Here is a 26558-nt window from a genome sequence, read left to right as displayed (position 1 = left end):
GAAGACTTATGCTTGCTTTCACAGAGTATACCTAAGTGACCTAGTCAACCATTGCTCAACTGTTGCTGAAATAATCAGACATATGGGTAACAGCTCAATTCTTTTTCATTGGATTCTTCTAGCAGGGCAGTAGAGGATGATGGAATGGAAATAAGAGAAAGAGAGAGGGAGGGGGAACTTAAAAAAATTACATATAGTGTTTCATTATTTCTTTGGTTTGGGAGGCAGTTCTCTATAGGTCTTCCCATACCTGCATATCTTGTGAGCAGAGGCACTATCTTTGCTCTGGGCAATCTTTTGATGGGTATTTGTATAGTGAATAACCTTGTATGGTAAAGCTAATGTCTCCCTTTAGAGTGGAAGACAAGGTTTCTTACTGGTATGTGTAATAAAGATAATGTCTCCCTTCAGAACAAAGGGCAGGCTTACTCACTGCCAATTATAAAAGATTTGAGTTTCCTAAGCTCAGGGTTTTGAGATCTCCTGTTAGTGCAGCATATTGAGTTTACAGGTATTATCTGGCCCACTTCACATAGCTCTGTGGGAATTGGGATTCAGGGAACTGGTGCACATGCTGATACTCTAGCTGCTGCTACTGATGTGAGTAGTAAATTCTCCTTTGTCTCTGACGTAGGAGTCTTGTGTTTTCTTCAGGACCCCTGAAACTGGTAGGCTAATTTGTTAGCTTGCAAGTATGGTGAAATCTCAGACCCTTTATTTTCTTAATACTTCAACATAATAAATAGGATGTATTTAGAAAGATTGATTGGAACTTACATTTCCAGTTTGTACAATTTTTAAGAAATTTATATAGGATCTTATTTTTCCTTGCTTTGATATAGGGTTTGTTTATAATGTCAGCCCATATATGGAGTATCATCCTGGTGGAGAAGATGAACTAATGAGAGCAGCAGGATCAGATGGTACTGACCTTTTTGATCAGGTAAGGTGCTAAAAATAATCATAGTATTACAATGGAAGAGCACTCTTAAATGTAGCAGTGTGACAATTGTTGGGAAAAAAATAGTTGCATAAATTTCAGATATATTGGCTTGAATTTTTAAGTGTGGGAATATGCTCATAGGTAGTAACTGTTCATTTAATTTGCCTTTGAATTATTTTACTAAAATGTTAGAGATGGTTTCAAATCCGTGTCTAAGAGTCTGCTCTTAAATGCTTTCTGTCTCTGCTGGCAATTGTTTGCTCAATTTTGATCAATTTTGATAATGATGATAATTGACTTATGGGAGGCAGTAGTGATTAGAGGGAAAAACAAGGCACTTAGCTTCTTTGCTCTTAGTCATTTCTCATTTTGAGATTTTTATATAATCAGCCTGTCTTGATGTACTGACTCTTCATGCCATATAGAAATTGAGTTGATTAATGAATAGAAACCTTATTTTTCCTAGAGTTCTGGCAGAGATTTGGTGTGCAGAACCCCATTTGCTGTTAATGTTCTTCCTGAGTTGGAGAAAAGTCGTGTTTGCCCATTGGTCATAATAGCATTCTCTTTGGGAGATTCTTACTGCTGACTTAAGGCAAATTCCCATTTATTTTGGTATTTATTATTGTCTAGAAATGGAAGCCAAATAGAAAAATTTGGGAACACTTGCCTGAAAACTTGTTTGCCATGCTTTTATATCTGTCCCATAACTTCTGATGCAGAATGTACTTTTCCACAAGAATGATTTCCAATAGAATCTAGTTCTGTTTATATTCCTAAGTGACGTGAGGTTATATGGACCTTATTTAAGTAAGCTTGTCACAGGGAAGTCACAAGAACTGCTATATTGTTAAGTTCTTTATTAGTTTAAATGATACTTTAATTCCAGATTGTCACATTCCCCTTTTCATTATACCCATGACGTTTATTTATGACTTTAACTTACTATGGAAGCAAACAACTTAATATTCTAGAAACTGGTGAAGTTTCCTGCATCTTTAAATATTTAAGAATTTATTCATGCCTAGTATTTGAGTTGTACAAAGAATATTAAGTAATCTCTTTATTGTCAGATTTCTGTCTCTAGTTTTGATTCCACTCCTGACCTTTTATTTCCAAATGCCTATTGGACAATTTGATAACCAGGTAGCACTCCAACTCAGTGTACCCTCAAATAATATCAGCTTTCTTCCCCCTCCCCTCCCAACCGTTTCCTATTTCTGGTAATGGGGACTTGAAACTACTTGAGTAATCTTTGCCTTCTCTGTTTGTGCCCCATATCCAATCACTGGGGAAATCCTATGATGCTGTCTTTAAACATTACACCCTTTTCTCTCTTGTCACTGCCTTAGATCAAGTCATCACCACCTCCTCCCATTCTATTTTAATACTGTCCTAATATTTTTACTTTCAGTCCCAACTTAGATAACATGACAGCTAGACTAGTGCAATAGTCCCCCATTATTTGCTGTTTTGCTTTCAGTTTCTGGTGGTCAGTCATGGTCCAAAAATACTAAATGGAAAATTCCAGAAATAAACCATTTATAAGTTTTAAATTGCACATCTGAGTAGCATGATGAAATCTTGCACTGTCCCACTGTGTCCAGCCAAGGACTTGAATCATCCAGCGTATCCATGTTGTATATGTTCCATGCCTATTTGTTATTTACTAGTTGTCTGAGTTGTCAGATTTGCTGTTATGGTTTCATAGTGCTTGTGTTAAAGTAACCCTTATTTTACTTAATAATGACTCCAAAGCACAAGAGTAATGATGCTGGCAATTCAAATATGCCAAAAAAACAAGCTGTAAGGTGCTTCATCTAAGTGAAAAAGTAAGTATGGTTCAATAAGATATTTTGAGAGACCATATTCACGTAACTTTTATTATAGTATATTTTCATAATTTTTCTATTATTAGTTATTATTGTTAATCTCTTATTGTGCCCAATTTATAAATTTAACTTTATTAGAGTTCTGTACTCCATAATTTCAGGCATCCACAGGGGGTTCTTAGAACTTAACCCCTGTGGATAATGGAGGATTACTGTATTCTTAAAGACAGTCAGTCATCTTAGCACCTTGCTCTACAACACTCAGCTCATCATTGACAGTGGAATAAATTTAAAGTCATTATTTGAGGCCCTAAAAAGACTTTATCAAGGTAAATGTTCCCAACATACATCTTGCTTTGAGCAAACTGAAATGCATCGAGCAAATCACCAGTTCCATCACTGACAAAAACTCCTTGAAGGATTTTCTCCTTCATCTATCTGTTAAAATTCTACCTAACCCCATAGCCCCAGAGATAATGCTTTATACATTATTGGATGCTTCATAAATATTTGGTAAATGAAATTTCAGTATTTATTAATAAATGAGTGTCCATTTATAATTACATATATAATTTTTGTGTATTTTCTATTTTAGTGTATATTTACTCAGGAACATAAAATTCTGACATCAGAATTATTCACCTTGATTATTTTAGTGATTATATAGTATTTTATTGAATAACATATTACGGTTTTCCTGTACTGGTCTTTTGCAGTTGGACGTTTAGGTTGTTTTCAATATTTTGCTAATATAAATAGTGCTGTGAAGAGTATCTTGGTACCTGTATCTTTGTGTATATACAAATATTTTCTCAGGTAAATTTCTGAATTGCTGAGTAAAAGAGCCGCCTATTTTAAGATTTTTAATGTATATTTAAAAAGTGCCTTTCAGAAAGGTGGTTTAAATTTAATTCCCACCAATAAGTCTGGCAACAAATACCCTCAGTTATTTTTCTTGAAGTGACGGTCTCACCTTGCTTCTTTTCAAGAAAATGTCTATCAAATATTCAAGTCTGAATAACCAGCTTTTTTATGGTCATTTTTTCTTTTAAATATAAATGACTTTTCAAAAAAAAAAGCTCAGTTCCATTTGCAAATCAAACAATTGCGGAAGTGTTTTGAGAACTTCCCATTTTGTCACACAGAATATAAAACAGACCTGTACTCAAGGGTTGAGATTTAAGAAAATTAATATTATTTGCTTCATGAAGGATATTCTTAAATGAAACCAGATCTTCACCCTGCGCCTGGTGAAGAAAATAATGATTGAAACAACTGCTTTAATTTGTGCTAAGATGCAAGCAGTTTTACCCACCATTACTTTTTCAACATCAGTGCAAATGTCAACACAATGAAATAGGCAAATAAATTTTAGTATATTTTGAAACTAATTGAGACCTCAGAGATATCTGAAGGGTGTCAGGAGCCTCCAGAGATCGATAGACAACACTTTGAGAACGTTGTTCCAAATAATCCTAATGTATGCTGCCTTTCTGTCACTCTCTTGTTGGCCAATTAGATCTGCTTCTTTATTTTTCAGAGCAGTGTAAAAATGTTTAGTTCTGCTCAGAATAAAATTAGAGCATCTCATGAAGTTAGTCATGTTGCTTTTCTGTCATTTATATCTCATACCAGGTTCATCGTTGGGTCAATTATGAATCTATGCTGAAAGAATGCCTGGTTGGCAGAATGGCAGTTAAATCTGCTGTTCCTAAAGGTAAGTGGTGCCAGTGTAAAACTGGCACTGATGTCTGACACACGTGTACTTTTTTTAACTTGGATTTCCACAAATAGATTTAAAGAAATCGCTGTATTGTTCTCATTTTCACTGGCTGCATGGTCTGCGGTTTTATTCTAGCTCTTCTTTAGAATGAAACAATGACATTACTTTAAATTTTTGACGTGTTTTGAGAAAACATTCATAATGTAAGGAACAAGCATTATAGAAGAGAAAGAACTTTATTTACTCTTTGCTTAGTTTTCATTTGTCTTTTGCTTGTTATATAGACAGATTAGCTAGAGCACTTGGTAAGAGTTGACTTTTAGATTAGTATTTTATAATTTAATTTTTTGAATATGTAATACATTCACATGACTCAAAAATGAGAAAATATAAAAAGTTACACAGTGAAATTTTTCCTCCTAGCTTTATCTCCCTCCCTTTTGCCTTGAATCTTTTCATTCCTTACTTCATTACCGTGGAAAACATATGTTCTGATTGTAAACTATGTATAAAAGACAACCCATTTCTTGCATTTCTTGCCCTTACCTTCTAACCCGTGGCTCTACAATCTGTATGGTATTGAAGATCATCTCTTTACCTCCTAGGTTTCTTTCAGAACAGCACCCATTGAAAATTTTAGACTTGCAATAGAAGTAGCACAAATACTTTGCTTAATTCTTTGCTTTGGAAGAAAGGTAGTCTTTTTCTTTTTCTTTTTTTAGTAGCTCTTAACTTTGACACCTAAATTATGAATAAAAATTGGCTTACTCGACCTGAGTCTTCTACTGTTTATTTAGTGTAATGAGTTTTGTAATTTAAGGCCTTGTTGCCAGAGACCTCCATCAGCTGTATGTAAATAGCACAGACATACCTAGATTTGAACCCTAGCTCCATGACCTGTGTAATCTTTGGGCCAGTTTCTGTCTCTGAGCCTCAGTTTTTTAATCTGTACAATGGTTCATAGGGTCAAGAATTAATTGACATGAGTAAAGTTCCTTGAATAGTGACAGTAATAAATGCTCAAAAAGGATTATTTTTTTTCTTCCTATTGCTACAAAATAAATAAGCAATACTTATATATAACAAAAGCAAACTAGTTTGAACTTTCATGTCTGGAAATTCTTCCCAACAGTTTACTTTTGTAAACCAGTCCCTTTCTTCTATTAATTGGCTCCTAAATTCACTGATGCACTGCCAGCAGGAGATATGATATTAACTAAAAATCCTAGATAACTGATTTTACCTCATTCTGAACATTATATATCTGGTACTAAAGGTCATTTGTTCTTATGTAATACCATTCAGGGTAACCAGAAAGTATGCTAGACTCCTTAGGCTTCTGTTCCATAGGAATATGAAATTAATAAAAGGACTTTTCTGGTTTTTTTTCCTTCTTTCCTGGAAGCAAAAGGCAGATAATCCTCAAAATGCTTCACAGAAACAACAACAACAACAACAACAATGAACATCATTTAAAATGAACAGATTAATTCACAAGGAAATCCTCAGATATCCAAAAAAGAGTAGTTAGAAGCAGCAATCCGGTGTGGTAAGCTAGCTCTGAAGCCTGTTTCCTCTGTTTCTAGCACTTATCTAGATACTCAGGAATTAGAGCCACACAGGAATTTTAATGGTCACACAGAGGGTAGAAGACCAGATCTTGGGTCTGTAAAGGCAGGGAGTTGGAACTGGAATCCCTGTTTGTGGTTTTGACTCTTGAAGGGCTATATGATCAGTGAAATGGAAAAGCTTAGAAAGAAATCAGTCCAACAAAGGGAATGTTAGGATATATTGCCTTGACTTTGTTTATGAGGTGATAGAAGAGAGGAAAGAGAAATTTCCTTTAAGAATTTGTAACCACAGTCCTGCCCATGTGAGAGTTGGGAATTTCAATATATACCACCTATGTGGTATCAAAAACCTTAAACCAAGAAATAAAATAGTCTCTCCTTACTGGTTTCCCAGGCCACTTGACAGATATATATACAAAATTTTAATGGTTTTAACCTAAACCCTCAAAATTCCCACATGTACATATCAGAAAATTATTAGTGCACAATAAAAAATTAGACAACATGTGAGGAAACAAGTCAGCAGAAACAACAGCAAGATTTTTACCCCTTAGACTTCTTTATTTATATACAGAATAAAAGTAATTTTGTTTGAAATGTTTAGGAAAATAATGAATGGTAATGAGTAAAAAAATGAGACTGCTAAAAATTATTATGTAGAATTGAGTCAAAACAAATAGAACTTCTAGAAGTGAAAAATCTGATGAAATTAAAAGATACATAGCAGTAATTATCAAACAGTTTAGACATAATAGAAGAGTTCATTGAACTGCAGGAGTGAACAGCAGAAATTATGCAGAATGTGGCACAGAGAAACAAAAAGATAGAAAAATATGTAAGAGACATAGAGGATAGAGTAATTAGACTTAACACTTGTAATCATTTCCAGAAAGAATCAGTGATGAGAATGAGGAAGAGATAACATCCGAAGGGATAATTGCTGAGAATTTTCCAGAATTGATAAATCACAAATACTCAAATCCAGTAAGTTCGGCAAACCTTAAGCAAGATAAATTAAAAAAAAAAAAAAAAAAAAATCCACACAGACATTGTAGTAGAAATGCAGCACACCAAAGACAATGAGAAGATATGAATGAAAAGCAGCCAGAGAGATAGATTTACTAACAAACAAGTGATTAGTAAATTGACAGTTAATTTACTTGTGTAATTTACTAGCAATACAGCTAATTTACCATAACAATAATAGAACCCAGAAAACAATAGAACAGTATCTTGAAAGTGCTGAGAGAAAAAAATCTAAAATCATTCAATAACAGATGAAATGAAGGTAATTAGGACTAGAAAACAGCAACAATGAAACCCCAAAACATATGAAACCAAAATCAGGAAGGTTGAGAAAACCAAGGATTTCTAACTAAATCATAATGATAAAGAACTAAACTGTAATGCATATTTTGTTTTCTCTTCACCACCTGGTTCATGAGAGTACAAACACATTTTTTTACCCAGAACGAGATATGGTTTTTGAGATACTATGTGTTCATAAATTTAAAGTTTTCTTTTTAACACTCTCTCTAGCCCTGATTACTGAGGCAGCACAGTGAAAAGAGCACAATTTCATAGAGGCTGACTTGGCTTCAAATTTCATCTCTTCCACTCATAAGCTGTTGTGTTCTGTATTAGTTAACAGACTTGAGTGTTTTTTCTTAGCGGTAAAATGGAGTTTAAGACCGAAACATTCTAATATTATTGTGAGGATTAAATAAAGTAATGTTTGCTAACTACCTAGTATATAAGAAGCAACCGATGGCGGAAGTAGCAGAAGTGGTTGTTGCTACTGAGGCTCCCTTTACCCCTCTACTCCTACAGTACTGAGGCTACTTATAAAGCAGCATGTTGTGATGTGTTTTACCACAACAGATGGTCCTGTTTCTGTGAAAAATAAAGTATCATTATTATCTACAGAACATGTGAGAGTGGGATTGTGAATCTGTTTCACTATAAAGCCTGTTTGGTTTAAACGTGTTTTGCTAGGGTGAGGCCAGCAGGTAGTGATATGAGATAAATTGCAAGGTTTTAGGAAGCAAAAGCAAGAATTTTATAAGTCAGAAAAGCCTTGATTGCAAGCAAATTAATTGGGTTTTTGTAAGTGTAGAGACTTAAAATCTAGCAGGATACAGTCTGAACTCCAGGCTAGCCGGAATGAATATACCATATAAAAGGGACAGAGTAACCAAAAAAAGAGATTTAATGTGTCAGAAATAAGGAATGCCCACAGGTAAGGTGAAGAGTTGTTTTAATAGTACTGCTATGCCTTTCATCTGCAAGCAGGATTGATCATTGAACTCTGTTGGCCTGAGACTTATGGATGGAGACTGTTAGATGGGGCAACCACGTAATTGTCCAAACTGGGGCAGTTTTGAGAATGAAAGAAGGTTCTATTAGTAATTATGCTGGGATAATGGAGTGAACTGTGACTCTGGCAAACCAGGGTATGTGTTTAATCTATAATTAGAATTTCTAGGTGAAATGGGAACGGAGGATAAAAACAGATGAAGCGGGAATAGTAGGTGGAAAAAGATTTGCTGATGTGAAGATTTGCAGGGGCTGGGCAGAGACAGTGGATCTACTGAAGAGGAATTTTATACATGAATTTCTTTTAATACTGGATCCGTCACACCATCTTTTAGGTGGGTGAACTGCCAGATTCCAATGCATGGGGATCCGGAATTGGCATTTTGTAGGCAGCCTACAGTTGGGCAGTTTTAGGAGGATAGTTTTTAATTTATCTGGTGGTTTCTAGTGTGCCAGGGTATCTAGGATGAAAACAGAAAAGCTAACAGATAGACTATAAAACATAATACCAGTAGATCCTTATGTAACGAGTCAGTATGATTTTTATATTCCTTTGTTTAAAAAGAATGGTTTGTATCATGCTTTAGAAAGATATCAATAATGAATAAAAGGAAAAACTTCGGAAAGGTAAGTATTAGTTGCTGATAATTTATTTACATGGAACACTTCATTCTCTGGCAAAGATGAAAAATGTTCTTACTCTTTGTCCTTATTCTAGTTCTTTTCTGTCATTACGATAACCAGTAGCTTAGACTTGGTATGAAAAAAGAATAAAATATCATATAATTTTAATATTGATTGCATATTGAAATGATAATATTCTGGGTATATTGTGTTAAGTAAAGATATATTATTGAAATTAATTTTACCTGTTTCTTTTTACTTTGCTAATGTAATTTTAGAAAATTAGAAATACTTGTGGCTTACATTATATTTCTTTTGGACAGTGCTATTCTAGATCATAAATGTACTTTAAAAAATTAAATATAAGTCTATGGCCATGCTTCCCTGAACAAGCCCGATCCTGTATGATCTTGGAAGCTAAGCAGAGTTGGGCCTGGTTAGTACTTGGATGGGAGACCACCTAGGAAGGCCAGGTGCTGTAGGCATAAAAAATTAAAAAATAAGGGATTGTAAACTGACAAGGTCCTTGCAATTTGTGAGGTCAACCAAGGGTTGCCTCGCCTAAAAAAAAACAAAACATTTTTTAAATGTTCTATTTTCCAGCATCATAGTACAGTCTCAGGAATGTTTCTTCTTAATTTTTCATTGCTTTATTACGGTTTCTAATACTTTTATATTTTTAGTTTTCACGCCCACTCTCTCAAGTAGTTAATGACTATAAATCATGTAGAACCATATAAATCAATAGAATATCTAGGAGTGGAAGAGGTATTTAGAGCTGTTCTATCACCCTCAACTTAAAAGTGAGAATACTGAGGTTTGTAGACATGGATACCTTACTAAAGGCTATCATTATTTAATTGGAGAAGTTCACCACTTAAAGAAATGATTGTGCTTTCCTTTGTAAGTCAGAGAATCACCTCATCAAAGCTATCCACTTCTGCATAATTTACTTTCCTTTGGCATATGCGAGTACTTTTTAACTAGGGTTGATTTTTTTCACAGAATATATTTGGCAATATCTGGAGACATTTTGGTTGCCAGGAATAAGCTCAATGCTCCTGGCCTTCTGATGGGTAGAGGAGAGGTCAGGGATGCTGCTAAGTCCCCTACAGTGATAGAGTCCCACAACGAGTTATCCAGCCCCAAACTTTAATAGTGTTCAAGTAGAGAAACCCTTTTATATGAATTAGTTTTTTATTCTTAAAAATGATGGCATTAATGACACATGGATGTGGAGCTGGTATGTAGACAAGGCAACTATTCTAGCTGCCAGCTGGAAGTTCAGCTTCTGGAGTCAAAGTTCTCTCTTCTAGGAGCATCAGTGTCCTCATTGATAAAATGGGGACAGTTCAGGACTCAAGTGAATGGGTAAAACACAAGCTCAGAGGCTAACTGGTAGAGGAGAAGCAAGGCAGTTACTAGCAGAGAGAAAGGGGCAGAGTGTCATGATGAAGTGGACTTTACTGAGTGAGCAAATTTGCTATCTCAGTCAGGCTGCCTTAATGTGCTTTTGCTGCTATAGAATATATTGTCTGAGTGATTCCTGCTGGAAAGGTAGAAGGGAGAGGTCATTAAAAATGAGGGATGAGAAGTCCCTGGTCAAGGGGCAGATACAAAGCTGAACAGGAAGTATGACTTACATTTTGTGTATGACTGACCAGTGTTAGTTTAGGTTAGTGTTTGCTTTGTTTTCAGAGAAAGATGATTTTTGAACGTGTATGTATTTATGTGCAGGCGATACCCAATAAGAAATGGTTAATCCCTCAGAGGGTAGAACAAAAATGGGAAATAACTGATAAATTGGAGAAATGAATAAAAAATATGCAAGTATAGCCTACTTAGGAAGAAAATATAAACTTTTCAAACTATAGTTTATGCTGTGATTAGCTAAAAGAGTAATAGGGAAGAAAACTGTCCAGGAATAAGTACTTTGGTACTTTTAAAACTTTTTATTCCTGAAATTTTTCATAGTATGAATTTGAACTGTTAAATCTTTATTTTAATTCTGGTAAACTGCTCTGAGGATAAGGAATAATTCTGGGCCTTGAAGTTTGAGAGATGTGTAACATTTAAAGGTGACTTAGAAGATGATTAAAAAAATGAACAGAGGAAAGTAAAAGGTAAAGATAGTTTAGAAATAATAGAAATTATTAAATTTTATAAGATGCGAGAAATGAGTATATAACTTTTGAAACAAAATCAAGAATTAGGCCTAGGTGATGTTATGAGGCATTCCATTTAGAGATATGGAAGAATTTCAGAGAAAAGTTGTTACTAAACATATTGTAGAGAGACAAAGAGTCTTCTGGCAAGGCTAAGCAGTAAAGGGAACATAGAACAGTATATTTTGGACTTTGTGACTAAGATCTCTGGTAAGAAGACTGAACTCATATCTGATGGTTTCATGATATCAACCTTTTGGAATGAGAAAGGAAGATGAGGTATGTAGTTACATACATTTGAATGTAAAACATTCAAATATAAATTGCTCAGCACTTGTCTTCTTAAAACGTTTTATTCAGGGCTTTCTTGATAAATGCCTATGTATTTTCAAAATGTGCCTAAAATATTACTTCCTCAGTGGAGTCCTTTCAAATTCCTTGTAAGTACAGATGCCCACCTTCTGTGCTTCCATACCACTGTCTACATACATCTTTCACAGCATTTATCACATCATATTAAAAAGAACATTGACATTTATTTTTAATTTAGTTTAATTTTTTTGAGCAAGCAGTGCACTCACATGATTCAAGAATGAGAAGCACCCTTGTCATACCTCTGTCTCCTCCCACACACACACAAAGGTAACCACATTACTACTTTTATTGTGAATCTTTCATATTATGTCTAAGCATGTATAAGCAAACAATATATATTCATATTTTCCTAACTTTCTATTCAAAGAATTTCTTACTATGTCAGTATCCCTATTAAGATGATGATTAGCAGATATTTCTTAAAAGAATGAAGTCACTGGTAAACAGGATTTTTCTTTCTTTATCCTAGGAATCCCCTGGTGGCTCCACTCAGCAGAGGTAAACTAGATTGGAAGTCACAAATAAAAATCATCACCCAGCCCTGTTACCAAAAAAGAGAAGAATGCTGATAAATCACAGCACTAGCCTTCTAAATAACACTTACCTCCCCAGAAAGCAGAGGTTCTAATCAAAATAATGCAGTTCAAACAGCATTATGAGAAAAGATAAATTTTCAGAAAGAAAAGTATCTCATGTGACTAAAATGATTCAAATGTAGATATGCTTAAAAGCAAAAAATTGTCTATTTCTGTGACTCAGTTTTTGAAGAGTTACTTAAGTAGACTAGCAGAGTTTTTAAAGGTAATTTAGATTGTTTAAGTAGAAGTTCTCTTCCTACTAGTACTTCTGGTATTAAAAAAAGACTCAGGGGGAAAGAATTACTAATTTAGGAGGATCCAGAAAGTTCTGGAAGATTCAAATCGATCAGGAAGTACATATATTTTTTTTCCCTAGAAACTAATTACTTGGGGCAATTTTTCAAAATCTGTGAGCTTTTAGATAAAAACAAATTGCTGTACATGATAAATGAGATTCATCAAACTGCCAACTATGTGGTACCCTGAAAATAGATTTAATTTACATATGTTATTGTGAATTTGCTGTTTGTTCTGACATAAAACAAATAATCACAACTGCAGTAGCAAAGACAGATGAAACTAGATGAGAATAAGTGACCAAAGACATCAGTGATCCCTTGCAAATTATAGTGACTAGATCTGTATCTGGCATTTGATAAACAAAGCTCATTTCGAGGTATAATTAGATGGTATTTAGGTCTTTTGTCTTTTCAGAAAGTATTCACTCTAGCAATGGCATAGTAAGAAATGTGGTGCCAAATTTCAGAGGGATAGTGTCTAATCTTGGCTTTGCTGCTCAAGAGCTGTGGATTTCAGTCAAGTCCTTGACCTCTGATCGTCAGTTGTAAATGAGGGGACCAAATGATAATTCACTATATGTTGTTAAGATTTCTTAGCTATGAAGTTATGTTGGTAAAATGGGGAAAATAAACAAAAAGAATGGTCATTTGGCCTCCTTAATCATGATTATTTTATGACAGGTGAGTGAAATGGAGGTAATTATGAGATCACTGGTTGACTGAAAATCAAAACACAAAAAATTTTGAAAGCTTTGATTTAAGTTTCTTTTTTTTATAAAACAAGGCGATGTCACATTAACAAGTTTTTAGTCTACTACTTGCATATTTTGTGTTAGCTTGTCATTCATTTTTTTTTTTTAACTGACAGCTTGCTGAGGGTTTTATTTCAATTATATAGCACTCGTGATCAAGATATAATATAGATATGTGAGTTGACTGCCATCCTGAAAGAAAATACCTGTTAATTTTTTTCAGGTTGTAACACTAATAATTGCATTACATTGTGGAAATTTTAACATATTTTCATCATTTTTGCTATTTAAATTTGGAGTAACAATGATTTTAAGTACTAAACTAGATAATAAGGTAGTTTGCTTTGGGTTGTTAACATTTGTATTTTATTTATATAATGTAATTAATAAATTCTGGTTAATTTTGACTAATTTAAAATATGATAACCTGGACAAAATGTGGAGTTTTATATGCTTTCTAGAGAAATTAACCAAGACATTAGAAAAAAAAAATGTCCAAAGAAATAGAAAAAAGCCCTGTGAAATGGTAGATAAGTACCAGAGAGATGGCCTGGCAATCTTCAGCCATGAAAATTACTTATTAGAAATATGGGCCATCTCCCTATTAGCCTGTTTCTCTCTTTAGGCCTTGGAAGAAAGTCCTTCAAGAAAGAAGGGCCGATATCTTTAAATCAATAATATTAACTGATATTCTCTTTGACAATGTAATATTCTTATGTGACTTTTTTTTCTAAATTACTGCACAGACTATCATGAGGAAAAGAAAGTCTTAAATGGTAAGTCATGTAAATTTATAGTAAAAAATCAGTGAATCATTCTCACATGATTATAATATTGCTTCACAGAATTACTTGGAATATTTAGATACTTTTTATATGAAAGATGTCTTTACTTGCTCAAACTTAGAGGATTGGACAGAACTTTATAGATCACATTTTACAGCCATTATTCTTAATAGTAGTCCCTTCTGTGACATCCCTGAACATGTTTTCATATGCCCTCAGCTTGAAGACTCGTAGTCATTAGGAAGCAGGACTGAACAAGTCACCTCCCTCCAGCATGTGACCTTGCCTCCAGTGTTCACATGCAGATACTGAGTAGCCTATTAATCTGCTCTTCTAGAGCAGGAGCTCTGGCTTCTACAGCCATTCAGTATGACTTGGAACTGACACACCCCCTAACCCTCAAAAATGTTGTGTATAGTGTCAGTACTAACTCTTATGAAATACATGAGACTACTATGACTGAATTATATTCACGTATGTTTAGAAATGGTTTTTATTTTTCCTCTGAAAAGAAAGTTACAGAAATTCAGCTAACAAGCTGGATTGCCAGATGAATTATCTTTTTTTTTTAACTAGAAAAAATGATCTGTATTGTAGACTAATTTTTGCAGTTCATGATGTAACATCTGAAATTGCTTGTCTGATAGTATAACACTGCATAAATGAGGAACTGATCTTAGATTTCATGTGATAATTGGCTCTTCTTTGGTACTAAGCAAAAACCTTCACTTAAAGACTAATTACTGATAGACTGGGCGTTTTCTTTCCTACCACATAGGGATTCCAGAACCTTTACTTTCCTGTTGCCCTGCTTCAGATGCACTGCATTTAATATCTCCGTTAAAAATGGCCATTAGAATGGAATATAGCATTTCACAAGTGGTCTGGCAAGCACAGTTACCTCGTAAGACCTTAAAATCTTCTAAGATTATAATAAATACCTACATATTAGCTTCCTCTCATATTTGGCTCATTTAAGTCTGTGTATTTGCAGATACGATCTGTCTGCTTGTCATTATTCATGCAGCTGTTCAACATACTGAATGGGATAGACTACTATAGTATTCCACTAGAGATCTGATCCCTTCACATTGACATCGGTGTACCAATTAGCATTTTTGGGAGAGAAAATGTTCATTCAGATCATCTTACTTATTTTACTCTACCCTACATTCATCCCAGATTCCTTTAGCTTATCCTGAAGGATATTATATGTAAAATATTGTATTTTGTTTTGCCTATGGCATTATTCTCTTCCAATAAGTTATATTTTTATGGTACTATGTAGTTTTTTAGAATGTTTGGACATTGTCTTATTTGCTGTCTCATGAGGTATAAGATTACAGGACAGATTTCTTTACTAGTTTGAATTTGAGGAAGAAGAACCAGTGGTTTTCATAAAATCACAGTGCTGACACTGGGCTCAAATTCAGATTTCCTTGTCCTAAATAGGTTATAAAAGATCAAAATTGACTTAACGATTTATAAATGCTGTTGCTAGCTTTTTATTGTAGAAAATCTTAGACTATGGTGTGTTTGTTTTTATTTATATAAGAGGCCTCGAAAAGATAAGTGACTTTAATCTTAATAAAATATCTTTCAGGGCTTCTCAGGAAATTTAATGATATTTTTTCTTGTTTTTTGTCTTCATAGAAAAAATACATTTTAATTGTAGTTTTGTCTTTTGTTATACCTGTAGTTTTGTGGTAGAGCATTCTTCTTTAGGCTCACTGCTAATTACTTCATAACTTTGGTCTTGTTATATCACATCTCAGAGACTTCCTTTGTTTGTCTGAAAATTAATTGTATTCTGCAGAGTTACATGGTAAGAGGTGCACGCTGAGTAAGGCCTGAGTTCAGGGCTCACAATCAGCCTCATCCAAAAAAATATGGCTGTTCGATAGCTTATGCTTTCATTGAAGCTCATGTTTAAACAGAATATTACGTGACTCCAGAGAATCTTAAAAACCTCTAAACTAGCTTGTCTTAAAGGTGCCTCCCAACTCTAAGTTTATATAATTACTGTGACTTCTAACTTGAGAATTTCAAGACTCACCCGAGACTAAACATTGAACTTTTTTCCTGCACAGTTTGAGTAATAGTAATATAATTGATGCAGCAATCTTCAAAAGTCTTTTAGCAACAGTACTTTCTTCTTTCTCCTAACAAAACCTTATAGCTACAAATACTACACTCCTGTTGTGCAAGGAAAATGCTTAATGTTTGTGGAACCTCCAGATTTCTTCCATGCCGCAAGAGTTTTCTAATACAGTTTGAAAAACCACAACTTTAGTGGGCTTTTAGAATGTTTTGTTGCATGCCCACTAAAATAACTAAAGTGGAAAAAGATAATCCCATGTGTCAGTGAAGTTATGGAGCACCTGGAACTCTCAGATACTTCTGGTGTAAATTGTAAATTGGTACTACCGTTTTGGGAAACTTTTCAACAGTATCCACTAAAGCCAAACATATATACATGCTCTATACCTACCAGAAATGTGGATATATATGTTCTTTAAGAATGTACATGTACACGTATGAGAATATTTATAACAGTACTATACAACTATATATAATATCTGAAAACTGCCCAAATGTCCATTAACAGGAGAGTGAATGCATTCTAGTATATTCATACAGTGTTCTACTACTCAGTAATAAAAAGGAACAAACTACTGATACATTCTACAGCATGTATAAAAATCTCAGAAAGCTCCAGTTTTGATTTACTGCTCAGAATCAATCAAGCTTATTTAGCATAAGAACTGTAGTGTCTATAATGCTGGACAAAAAAAGCCAGACGAAAAGAGAACATATCTTATGATCTCATTTTTACAAAGGTCACATGCAGGCATAAACTAATCATGATGTTAAAAGTCTGAATTGTGGTTACCCTTGCGGGGGGGTGGGGCGGTGATCAGAATGGGACACAAGGAGGGTGCTGGCCACAAGGGTATGATTTACTTTATGAAAATTCATTGAGTAGTACATCTGTGACTTGTGTCTTTTTATAATTTTTCAATAAGAAGTTTGCTGAAAAGAAAAAGAAGAAAAATGCTATATTGATGAACTGTGGCAATTTTGTTTGTTTTCCTTTGTGAAGGCATGCTTCCCAAGAGCCAACCTACAAATCCCCTTGCCAAAGAAAGTCCTGTTTCTCCAAGGTATGCATTCTTGGTTGACTTTTTTAAAGCTAAATCAGTTTTACACCAAAATATGCACATTAAAATATAAATAAAATAGCTCTGGGTTTGATTTATTGCTTACTATATTAATCATGTTTCTTTGACACAAGAACTGCAGTACTTCATTTGTCAGACATTATTGGAGAACGAACTGTTCTGTCAACATGAATTTTTAATACAAGTGAAGTCTGATCCATTTTAAACACCAAAACTTTGAAAAAACTATTAAAAATATTTTCTTCTGATTGTAAAATATACATTCATGGTAGAAAACTTGGAAAATGAGGAGAAATACAAAAGAAAGTGATAAAAATCACTTGTAATTTCATCAACCCCATATATACATACTCTTAATATTTGGTTTATTCCACCCAGTTTGAGTCATGTCATGCCTATTTCATTTATTCTTTTTTGATAATATTAGTATTACGATATATTCTGTGAGTAATTTTCTATGTTGTTAAATATTCTTCAAAAGCATTTTTGTCTGCATTCCATCATATGACCATACCATAATTTATTTAACTATTCTTTGTATATCTAGTTTGTTATATCATTTTTAACAGAAATCTTTCAAAATGTATTTATTGCACACTGTCATTATAAATTAAGCAAGCCATATATATTTTTTGTTACTGCCATTTCAGATGCCTTCAGAGTAATGTACGTTCTTTATAGTTTTTCTCTTTCTCCCCACCATCAGTCAATATTATAACAGCATCAGCCTGCTGCTATATTTGTTAAATCTGTTGAATTATTTCATATGCAAATTTAACTTAGATACCTAAGGATACCTCCTCTAGGATTTACCTGTGGGTGCCTATATGTAGGTAACAAGTGCAAAAGCAGTATCAGTTTGGTCAGTAGCTATTACCGAACAAAAGACTTAGCTTTTCCTTAAGTTTTTCTGTTGACCAGCCTTGATGAATTAATTTATTGAGTAATATACTTGTGACAGGTAGGAGTGAAAGTAATAAGCATATAGATTTTATCATGCTCCTTAAGAAAACAATGTATTTTGTTATTGCTCTGTTAAAATATTTTAATGAGATGTATAACTTTTATAAAAAGTGTCTTATCAAAGATTTTTTTTAATCCAAGTTGGAACATATGGAAGTATAGGTATTTTAAATTTGGAAATAATTGCCAGTAAGACCACTGATTATTTAGAAAAGAGTTTACCTAGAGAAATATATTTTTCACTAGATTTGAAATGTTTAATGACTTAACATATGTCAGTGCACATGATTGTTGATATAATCATTCATTCTTTTCTTGATGTTTTACAGCTATGACTGGTTCCAAACGGACTCTTTAGTCACCATTGTCATATATACTAAACAGAAGGTAAACATGTCTTAAAAAATATGTCTGAAAAATAATAAATAAATGTTAGTTATGTGCCAGGTACTTTTCTAAGTACTGTTCATGAATTATTTACTCCTCACAATAATTCTATGAGATAAATACTTTTGTTGTCCCTGCTTTACAGATGAGGAAACAGAGAGTAAATATTTTACCCAGAGTCACACAATAAGTGGCAGATCTAGCATTTTGAACCCAGGCAGGCTAGCTCCAGTATGTTTTCTCTTAATAATCACGCTATAGCCTCTTAGGAAAAACTAGACTAAGACGTAGTTTATATGCTTTTCTGCAGTTTTTTTTTTTTCGAAAGCATGGATAACAAAAGTGAGAATCCCATTTAACTTCACCATAAGAACTAATTTCCTGAACATAAATTGAGATTTCAGAGATAAGAGAGACTGCGTTGCTGTGCCTTAGTATACTTACACCACTAGTGGGGTTTGGATGCCCTCTTGAAACTAAAATTCTGGAGATAATTCATTCAGTAGTTCTTTTACACCTACTTTATCTGCAGCGCTCTTTTCAGTGTCAGGCTTTCATTGGGCTTTTAGTCCAGCTGGGTAATCAGATAAATAAGCGAGCTACTTAAAGCATCTTCAAAGACATCCAACGGCAACTTCCCATACTTGAGGAACTATGTGGACTTAAAGACAAGTTCTGGCAGCTAGGAGTTTCTGAAAATTCATGCTACTTCTGTAGTAGCAGAACCACATCTGAACCCATAAGTTCTTCCGACTCTTACAGCATGATCTGACCATTCCACAGCAGTGACTAGTCTCTTCCTGATACCATCAGGAGGACCAGAGGCACTGCTTATCCTGCCTTCCACTCCCTCTGGTTATTGTCTCCTCAGTTATTGTCTTCTCATTGCACAGTCCAAAACCAAGAGGGCAGAGCCTAGGGAGGTTGAGGTCTACTCCCATTAATAATATCAGTGAGGCAGAGGATGGTTGACTAAGAGAAGGGAAGGGAGAAGGTTTCTATGTGGAATAATGTGTTCAGTGTATGATATAAATGATAGGTACCCAAATAACTTGCACCAAGGCTTTGTGGAAATTATAGACATCTAAAAATTTGTTAGTGAATTTGTTTTTTTGATAAGCTGAGGCTGAGGGGTTGTATAATTTTCCCAGTGTCACACAATAGTGGAAAGATTAAAATGAACACAAATATCTTGGCTTTTGATCCGATTTTAATTTTTTTCCCAAATTATTTATTCAACAAATATTTGTTGAGTGCCTACTAGATGCCAAATAGTATTCTATATACAGTTCTTTATTCTTAGAACTTAGAGATGAGTGGGTAAGGTAGATAGTAAGTACAGACAAATATGTAATTCAAATTGCAATAAATACTTTGGGGAAGAACCGGGCTGTAGGAGGGAGAAAAAACAGGAATAATGTTTATTTAGCTTGCGGGTTCTGTAAAGAAGTGCCATGTGACTTTCCACTGATCATTTTAAAAGTATAGTTGTAGAAGTTTTGAAAAAAATTACTTCTTAATCTTGCTCTTTTTGCTTTCTGTTTAAGGATATCAATTTAGACTCAGTAATAGTTGATTATCAGGATGATTCCTTTAGAGCCGAAACAATCATCAAGGATTATTCATATCTTATATATATTGGTAAGTACCTTATTCTTTATTAATAGAAACAACTCCAACTTCTTTTAAGTATGGCAATAACTTGGTCTGTGGTCTAGGTACTAAATATTCTATATGCTATTATTTTGGTTTAACATTTAATAAGCTATCGTTCGAGTTTGTCATTTTTGATCAATTTTTTTCTGTTATACTAATGAAATTGCTAGAAATGGCGGTATAACCTCACCTTTCTCAAGTTTAAACAATTAGATGTAATTGGAATCAATAATAATATGAAATATTCATTGACCCAGCTTTGTAAGACTCTATTACTTGGCATCTACAAACAAATGTCCAGAGGCCTGTCTGTTACATGCTCCTATTGACCACCTATCACGTGGTGCTAGTTTCATTGACCTGTTTCCAGCTCTGTCACAGGAAGTTAGAGGCTGCACCAAAGCAGCATGGATTGTGAGGTTGTAGGTTGTATTGTACCTCCTCATGGCCAGAGACTAACCATACAATTCACTTCTGTCTCTTTTGAGAGATTACAGGTCTATCAGAAGAAAGAAAATCAGGACTAAAATCTGGAGTCAAAGATACCAAATTCAAAATCCATTTCTCACCCATAATAAACTTGACTCTAGGATTTCGCCCTTTTCTCCTTTTATGAAGGTGATGTTCTAGTTAGAAGGTAGAAATGAAACAAAAACAACAAGATAATAGTCTTGTAACTATGTTTTAAGGATGCATTATTATGTAAAGAACCTTTCATTTACCTTTCAAAACATAGACTGAAATTCCCCAGATCTCAGCTGACTCAGCATTATGCTCACTGCTTTGCTGTACCCATATAGTCTTGAATTGGATTAGAGTTGATGAATGTCTTTTTCTGTCTTTTCCCCTTCATTAGCTTAATCAACCTTAAACCTGAGGATATAGAAATATATCCTATCCTATTTTTTGTTACCGTAAGATCTAATATATGTTGCCCCTTATGGGAGACTTTTAATCAAACACTCATATCTAGAAAAGTATACATTATTCATTAGCACTGTCATAATTTTTTCTTTCAGTAAAACCTCTGTGCCAGTATCTATTAAGTTTCAAAGATTTTATGGCTAATTTTGTTCACACTGTAGCTAACTATATCTAGCACACATATAAAAAACAAAATTCCACATTCAAAAATATGAAACTCTTAGTTGCTAATATTGGATCAGAAGGATTAAAATAATGCAGAATTATACGTTTCAGATAACCATATTAACACAGTGAAATTTAGAGCAGATATTTATAAAAATATTTCTTGCATCTTCTTCTGGAATATAAGTTTCATAAGATTAGGGATTTTTCTTTTTCAACTGATTGCTGTACCCATAACACCTAGAAAGTGCATGGCATACATAGATGGTCAGTAATTTTTTTCAATAACTGAATGAACATTCAACTTCAGAGAACAGTAAGAAAGGAAAAACTGAGCTAGACCTGGGTCTGTCCTATATTCACATGTACGCATGCACACACCAGACCTTCCATGCTTTGGGCACTGCCTCTCTGTTTGCCCTGCTCTCTTCTTGGTTTGTAGGGTTGTCCATCTGGGACTGTACGTGGAGTAGTGTAGATTACCCACCTGTGGGAAATTGAGTATTTACTCTTTAATTAATAGGGAGAGAAATGGAAAAATGAAGAAATGTATGTAGTATATTTAAATAATTTGATTTTACATTTTAGTTATATATAGTTTCTTTTGATCTCTCAGAATGTTTTACTTACCTTGAGAGATTTGAAATAATACATAAAAGAACCATTTAAGTGATCTTATATGATGTTGATAAACTGTATGAATTAAAGTTGGTTTTTAACTAAATATGTATTTTTTTCCTCAGGGCTAAGCCATGAGATTCAAGAAGATTTTTCTGGTAAGCTACTAAAAAATAATTATATATATACACATACAGACATACATACATACATACAAATACATACATACATACATACACACATGCATACATATATACATACGGAGGGGGGAATCAGCATTTGTCTTATTTTTATGTATGTATTCATGTTGTAAAACAAAGACATGATGTTTTCTAGATAAATACATTAATTTTTAAATATACATATTGGTAAGTACCTTATTCTTTATTAATGGAAACAACTCCAGCTTCTGGTTGGAAGATTTTGCCCCTTCCTTGCCCTTTTTCCTTTCCTCTGGTTTCTTCCATCTCTTTACCTTTTCTTCTTAGAAAAAAAATTTGTGTCTTCTTTTTATTCTAACTTCCTTCTGCATCTCCGCCCTACTCCTGACATTCAGCTTGTAGAAATATACTAGACCAGACAAATTTTTTTAGATATATACATTTTTGAATGTTTAATGTTGACAGAGCATATTAAATTATGATTATTGCTGCATATACACACTGGATTTTACACAGCTGTTTAACAACAGGAGAGTCACTATAGAATGGTAATTTGTTTTATTTTTTTAATTTTACTGAGGCATAGTTAACAAATAAAATTATATTTAATATATAAAACATGATTTGATGCATGTATACATCATGAAAGTATTTCCACAATTATATCAACACATTCGCCATCTCACATATTTACCTTTATTTTAATTTTTTCAATGAGAATACTTAAGTTCTACTCTCTGTAAATTTCAATTATACAATACAAGATTATCAACTATAATCACCATGTTATACTTTAGATTCTTAGACTTTATTTATCTTATAACTGAAACTTTGTACCCTTTTATCCTCTCCCAATTTTCTCCACCCCGAACCCCCACCCCCACCCCCAGCCACTGGCAACTAACAGGGGTGGTTCAGCTCTCTGTTTCTGTGAGTTCAACTTGTTTTTTTTAAGCATCCACATAGAAGAGATACCATGTAGTATTTCTCTTCTCTGTCTGGCTTATTTCACTTAACATAACATCCTCCAGGTTCACCCATGTTGTTGCATGGCAGGATTTCCTTTTTTGAGACTGAATAATTATATATATATATATTTTTATATATATTTTTGTTTTGAAATGCTATCAGAATACCTTAAACTGGTTTGGCTCTCTTTTTCTATGAACCATAGTAAGCTCTATAAATTGTATAATCAAAGCTCTTTAAAGGCAAGGACCATGTTTTTATGTTTGGTAAACTTCAAATCCATACTCATTGAATTGAATTCATTTAATTAGTCTATCTTAAGAAGTTGTTTAATTACTATGGACTTTTGTGTTTACAGTGAGGAAGAATAGGCAGATTGTTTCTAAAGACAAAATGAAATCTATCTTAGGTCTTTAAGTGCATACTCATGAAATTTAATCAATGTATAATAGTCTATATTTTATTAATTTACCCATGTATTCTAACTATTTTAATTATTCAAAAATAAAGATAATGTAAAAGGTTTTTAATTATCAAAAGTTCACATGCATTTTACCAGGGAGTCAGTCTTCTGAGGCTATTCCTATGTTTATTAGGCTCAGTATTGGGCTACTGAATTCGCTCGTAAGAACCTCTCAGATCTCAACTAAGAAATGTTAAAAGGGTGTAAATTAAATTTTTTAAATGGTTCTAGTCAGTGATTAATTTGTATATGTAACTTCACCCCCTTTTTAGCTATGTGTTAATTTGAAATTGTATGAAAACTGGAATTAGTTTGAAAGACGTTCATCTGAATCTAAAATAAAACTGAATTTAACATCATAAATAATTTTGATGAATATGTGCACAAAATCTTATTTATTTTACTAATGGTCAGTGTCATTCGTATCAGATTGGAACATTTGGATTGTTCAAGAAAGACTGGTTTTAAAGTAAAATCTTACATTTGGTATTAGTGAACACAAATGGAATTTATCTTCTTTTCAGTGCAAGTTGTTGAGAATGTAGGAAAAATAGAAATTGTCCTAAAGAAAACGGAGAATACTTCTTGGACATGTCTCGGTCATCCCCTGGAGAATCATAATTTACTTATTCCAAAAAAAGACACAGGTATGTTGTGCTGTTATTTCAAGTCCTGTGTTTATGAAATTATTGTGTTGGTGGCACATTTGTTCCAAACTATGGAAGGCCACTTTGGGATGAGCCAAAGGGTCCTTGTATCTCTCAATAAGAAGTTAAAATGGGACATTTTGTCTGTTGTTATCCTTCCTTTTCTTCTTCTTTTTTTTAAACAGAGATTAAATTTCAGATTCTACTATCTAATATTTAGGCAGTTGTCCGGCCATTCACTCGCATCAGGTTTCTTTTTATCAAAGGTGCAAAAACAAGTTTAAGTTTTTGCCTTGTATGCACATCTAGTTTTTTTTTTCTTTTAAAAAATACATGTTTATTGTTTTTCTCCTTACCTAAAAACCAGTTTCTCAATTTAAACCTGAAGGATATAATTCATTTCCTTTCTTCTTTTATTTTTTAAGCATTTTATCTTAGTATAACATTTATAGAAAATGGAGCATAAGTGTTCTACTTGATGAATTTTCAGAGTGAACACACTATTTTCTCTTTGGAAATTGGTAGGATTTGCTCCTTGTTCCAAGTATTTTGAAGTTTCACAATTTGATATGCCTTAATGTGAGTCTCTTTTCATACTTCGTGCTGGATAGTCATCTTTTTTGCTAATCTTTTCATTGTACAAACTTATGGGAAATACTGATTTTTCTTCACTTCACGGTATGTTTTTGCTTTCTAGAATATTCTTATTTTAAACCTCCTTAAGCAGTCCCCTAATTATCTTTTCTCTCTTATTTTCACTTTTGTCCTTTTGTTCTAGCTTTTGGGAGATTTCTTCAGCTATGTCTTCCAAATTGAGTTACTTATTTCTACTCTCATATTTTTAACTTCTAAGAACTCTTTTGATTTGTGTTCCTTTGTTTTAGCATCTTATTAGCTTCTCTTATTTTTTTAGGAATTACCCATAGTGTTTTAGAGTTTTCTTCTCTCTGTGTAACCTCTGTGTCCCCATTATTTTGTTTCGTTCTCTCTTTCATTTAGATACTTCCTTTGAATGTCTGTTGATCCATGACTATCTGCTCATATTTCAAGGTGTAACTCTAAAAGTTGATTGGAAATTTCATGTGGGTGTTGCTTGTCAGAGTCTCTAGAGTAAATATTCTCCTTCCTTATAACCAGTATTTTAGAAGTCATGTGGGGAAAAAGGCTAGTGTGCCTGTATACTTAATCTCCCCCTCTTTTTTTTTTTTTTTTTTTTTGCTATCTCTAAATACAGTCACATTCTGAGGTACTGGAGGTTACAACTTTAGCATATGAAAATTGAGCAGGATGCATTTTGGCCTATAACATAGACCCAATCCAGAAATCCTATGTTTTACCCTCTCTAGAGAGCAAACTTTGAATATTTTGCCAAAATTGGAGAGGGTCAGTCATGTAGCTGTGTTAAATAGGGGAGAACTTCAGGAAGTTTAGGGGTTGGGGGACATCTAGGCTTCTTAAATGAACTTTCCATCCAGAAAGTGGTCTTAGCTCTGCCTTCGCTCTGATTAATGGTATTTGGTCCTGCCAATTTCTGAGCCTTAAAGAGATCTTATGTTACAAATGGGTTGATTCTTGGCTTTCTATACTTCTAGCTTAGAATTCAACTCTACTGAGTCTGTTGAGTCAGTTACCAGTCATCTCTTTGCCTTGTCAGATCTCAAAGTTTTATTGCTTTTTAAAAATTTCCATTCTTTAGGTCCTTGCAGCCTTATGTCTTAAAAAGCAACCAAACAAGAACAAAAAAATCCTTGCTTTTATTTAGGGGATGTGGGTTTTAGAAGGAACTAACTGCATATATTTAGTTTACCATCTTTGAATATTAAAAATTATAAAATGTTTGGATGATATTTTAATTTTCATAAAAGTATCAAGTAATCTTATCCTGAGTACATATTGCATGTAGAAGTCTATTTTAGGATTTTAGGCACTGTAATATGAAGCAAATAATCACAAATATGAGACTGAAGAATACTTTTATAAAGGAACAGGCTAACAAAGGCAAGTTATATAGTATAAAGTTTACATATTCTGAGGTAATTCCAAATTAACAGATGGAGATGAATTTGACCTTGAATGACTCCCTGAAGGAGGTGGATTTCAAGCAATGCTTTGAAAGTAGCTTTCAAAAAAAAAAAACCTATGAAGGGCTTTTCAGGGAGGGGCTTCAAATTGTGCCAGGCATTTTGCAGCTTATAGAGAAAGAAAAATGTAAGTCATATGTGGGAAAGGTCAAATAAATTCATTTTATCAGAGCAAGAGGTCTGAATTTTGTAATATTAAGCAGGGAGAGAGAACACAGAGGAATAATAGTATAATCTAACAGATCAGAAAAGACTAGATAAAAGACAAAAAGATTTTATTAAAGTGAAGTTTCTTGCCTTTTATCTGACTTGTGATCGAAAAATCATAGCAAACCAGATAAAAGCTTACTCCAAGAAAGAAATGATACTGAGAGCCAAG

The 26558-nt window shown here is 33.6% G+C and overlaps 1 protein-coding gene and 1 pseudogene across 7 annotated transcripts in view; both read left to right on the top strand.

The window, feature by feature from the left end:
* Positions 1-26558, top strand: part of LOC105295277 (cytochrome b5 reductase 4) — a 76073-nt gene that overhangs the window by 22937 nt on the left and 26578 nt on the right. For 3 of the 7 annotated variants that reach the window (XR_002781490.1, XM_023533415.1, XM_011364882.2), the window contains exons 4-10: positions 4411-4492; positions 13925-13954; positions 17067-17127; positions 18438-18495; positions 20043-20136; positions 21984-22016; positions 23976-24098. Coding sequence is in view for 5 of the 7 variants with exons in the window: in XM_023533415.1 (XP_023389183.1) it covers positions 4411-4492; positions 13925-13954; positions 17067-17127; positions 18438-18495; positions 20043-20136; positions 21984-22016; positions 23976-24098 (481 nt within the window). In the remaining 2 variants the exon portion in view is untranslated. Of the gene's footprint in view, positions 1-844; positions 944-4410; positions 4493-13924; positions 13955-17066; positions 17128-18437; positions 18496-20042; positions 20137-21983; positions 22017-23975; positions 24099-26558 lie in introns of those variants that run through there. The other 4 variants (XR_002781491.1, XM_023533414.1, XM_011364880.2 and 1 more) reach the window with 3 other exon arrangements.
* Positions 9376-9494, top strand: LOC111742873 (annotated as a pseudogene).

Source organism: Pteropus vampyrus, unplaced genomic scaffold, assembly GCF_000151845.1.
Source record: "Pteropus vampyrus isolate Shadow unplaced genomic scaffold, Pvam_2.0 Scaffold102, whole genome shotgun sequence".
Classification (NCBI taxonomy): Eukaryota; Metazoa; Chordata; class Mammalia; order Chiroptera; family Pteropodidae; genus Pteropus; species Pteropus vampyrus.
Note: the sequence above shows the minus strand (reverse complement) of the source record. Positions and strands in the feature narration are given on the sequence as shown.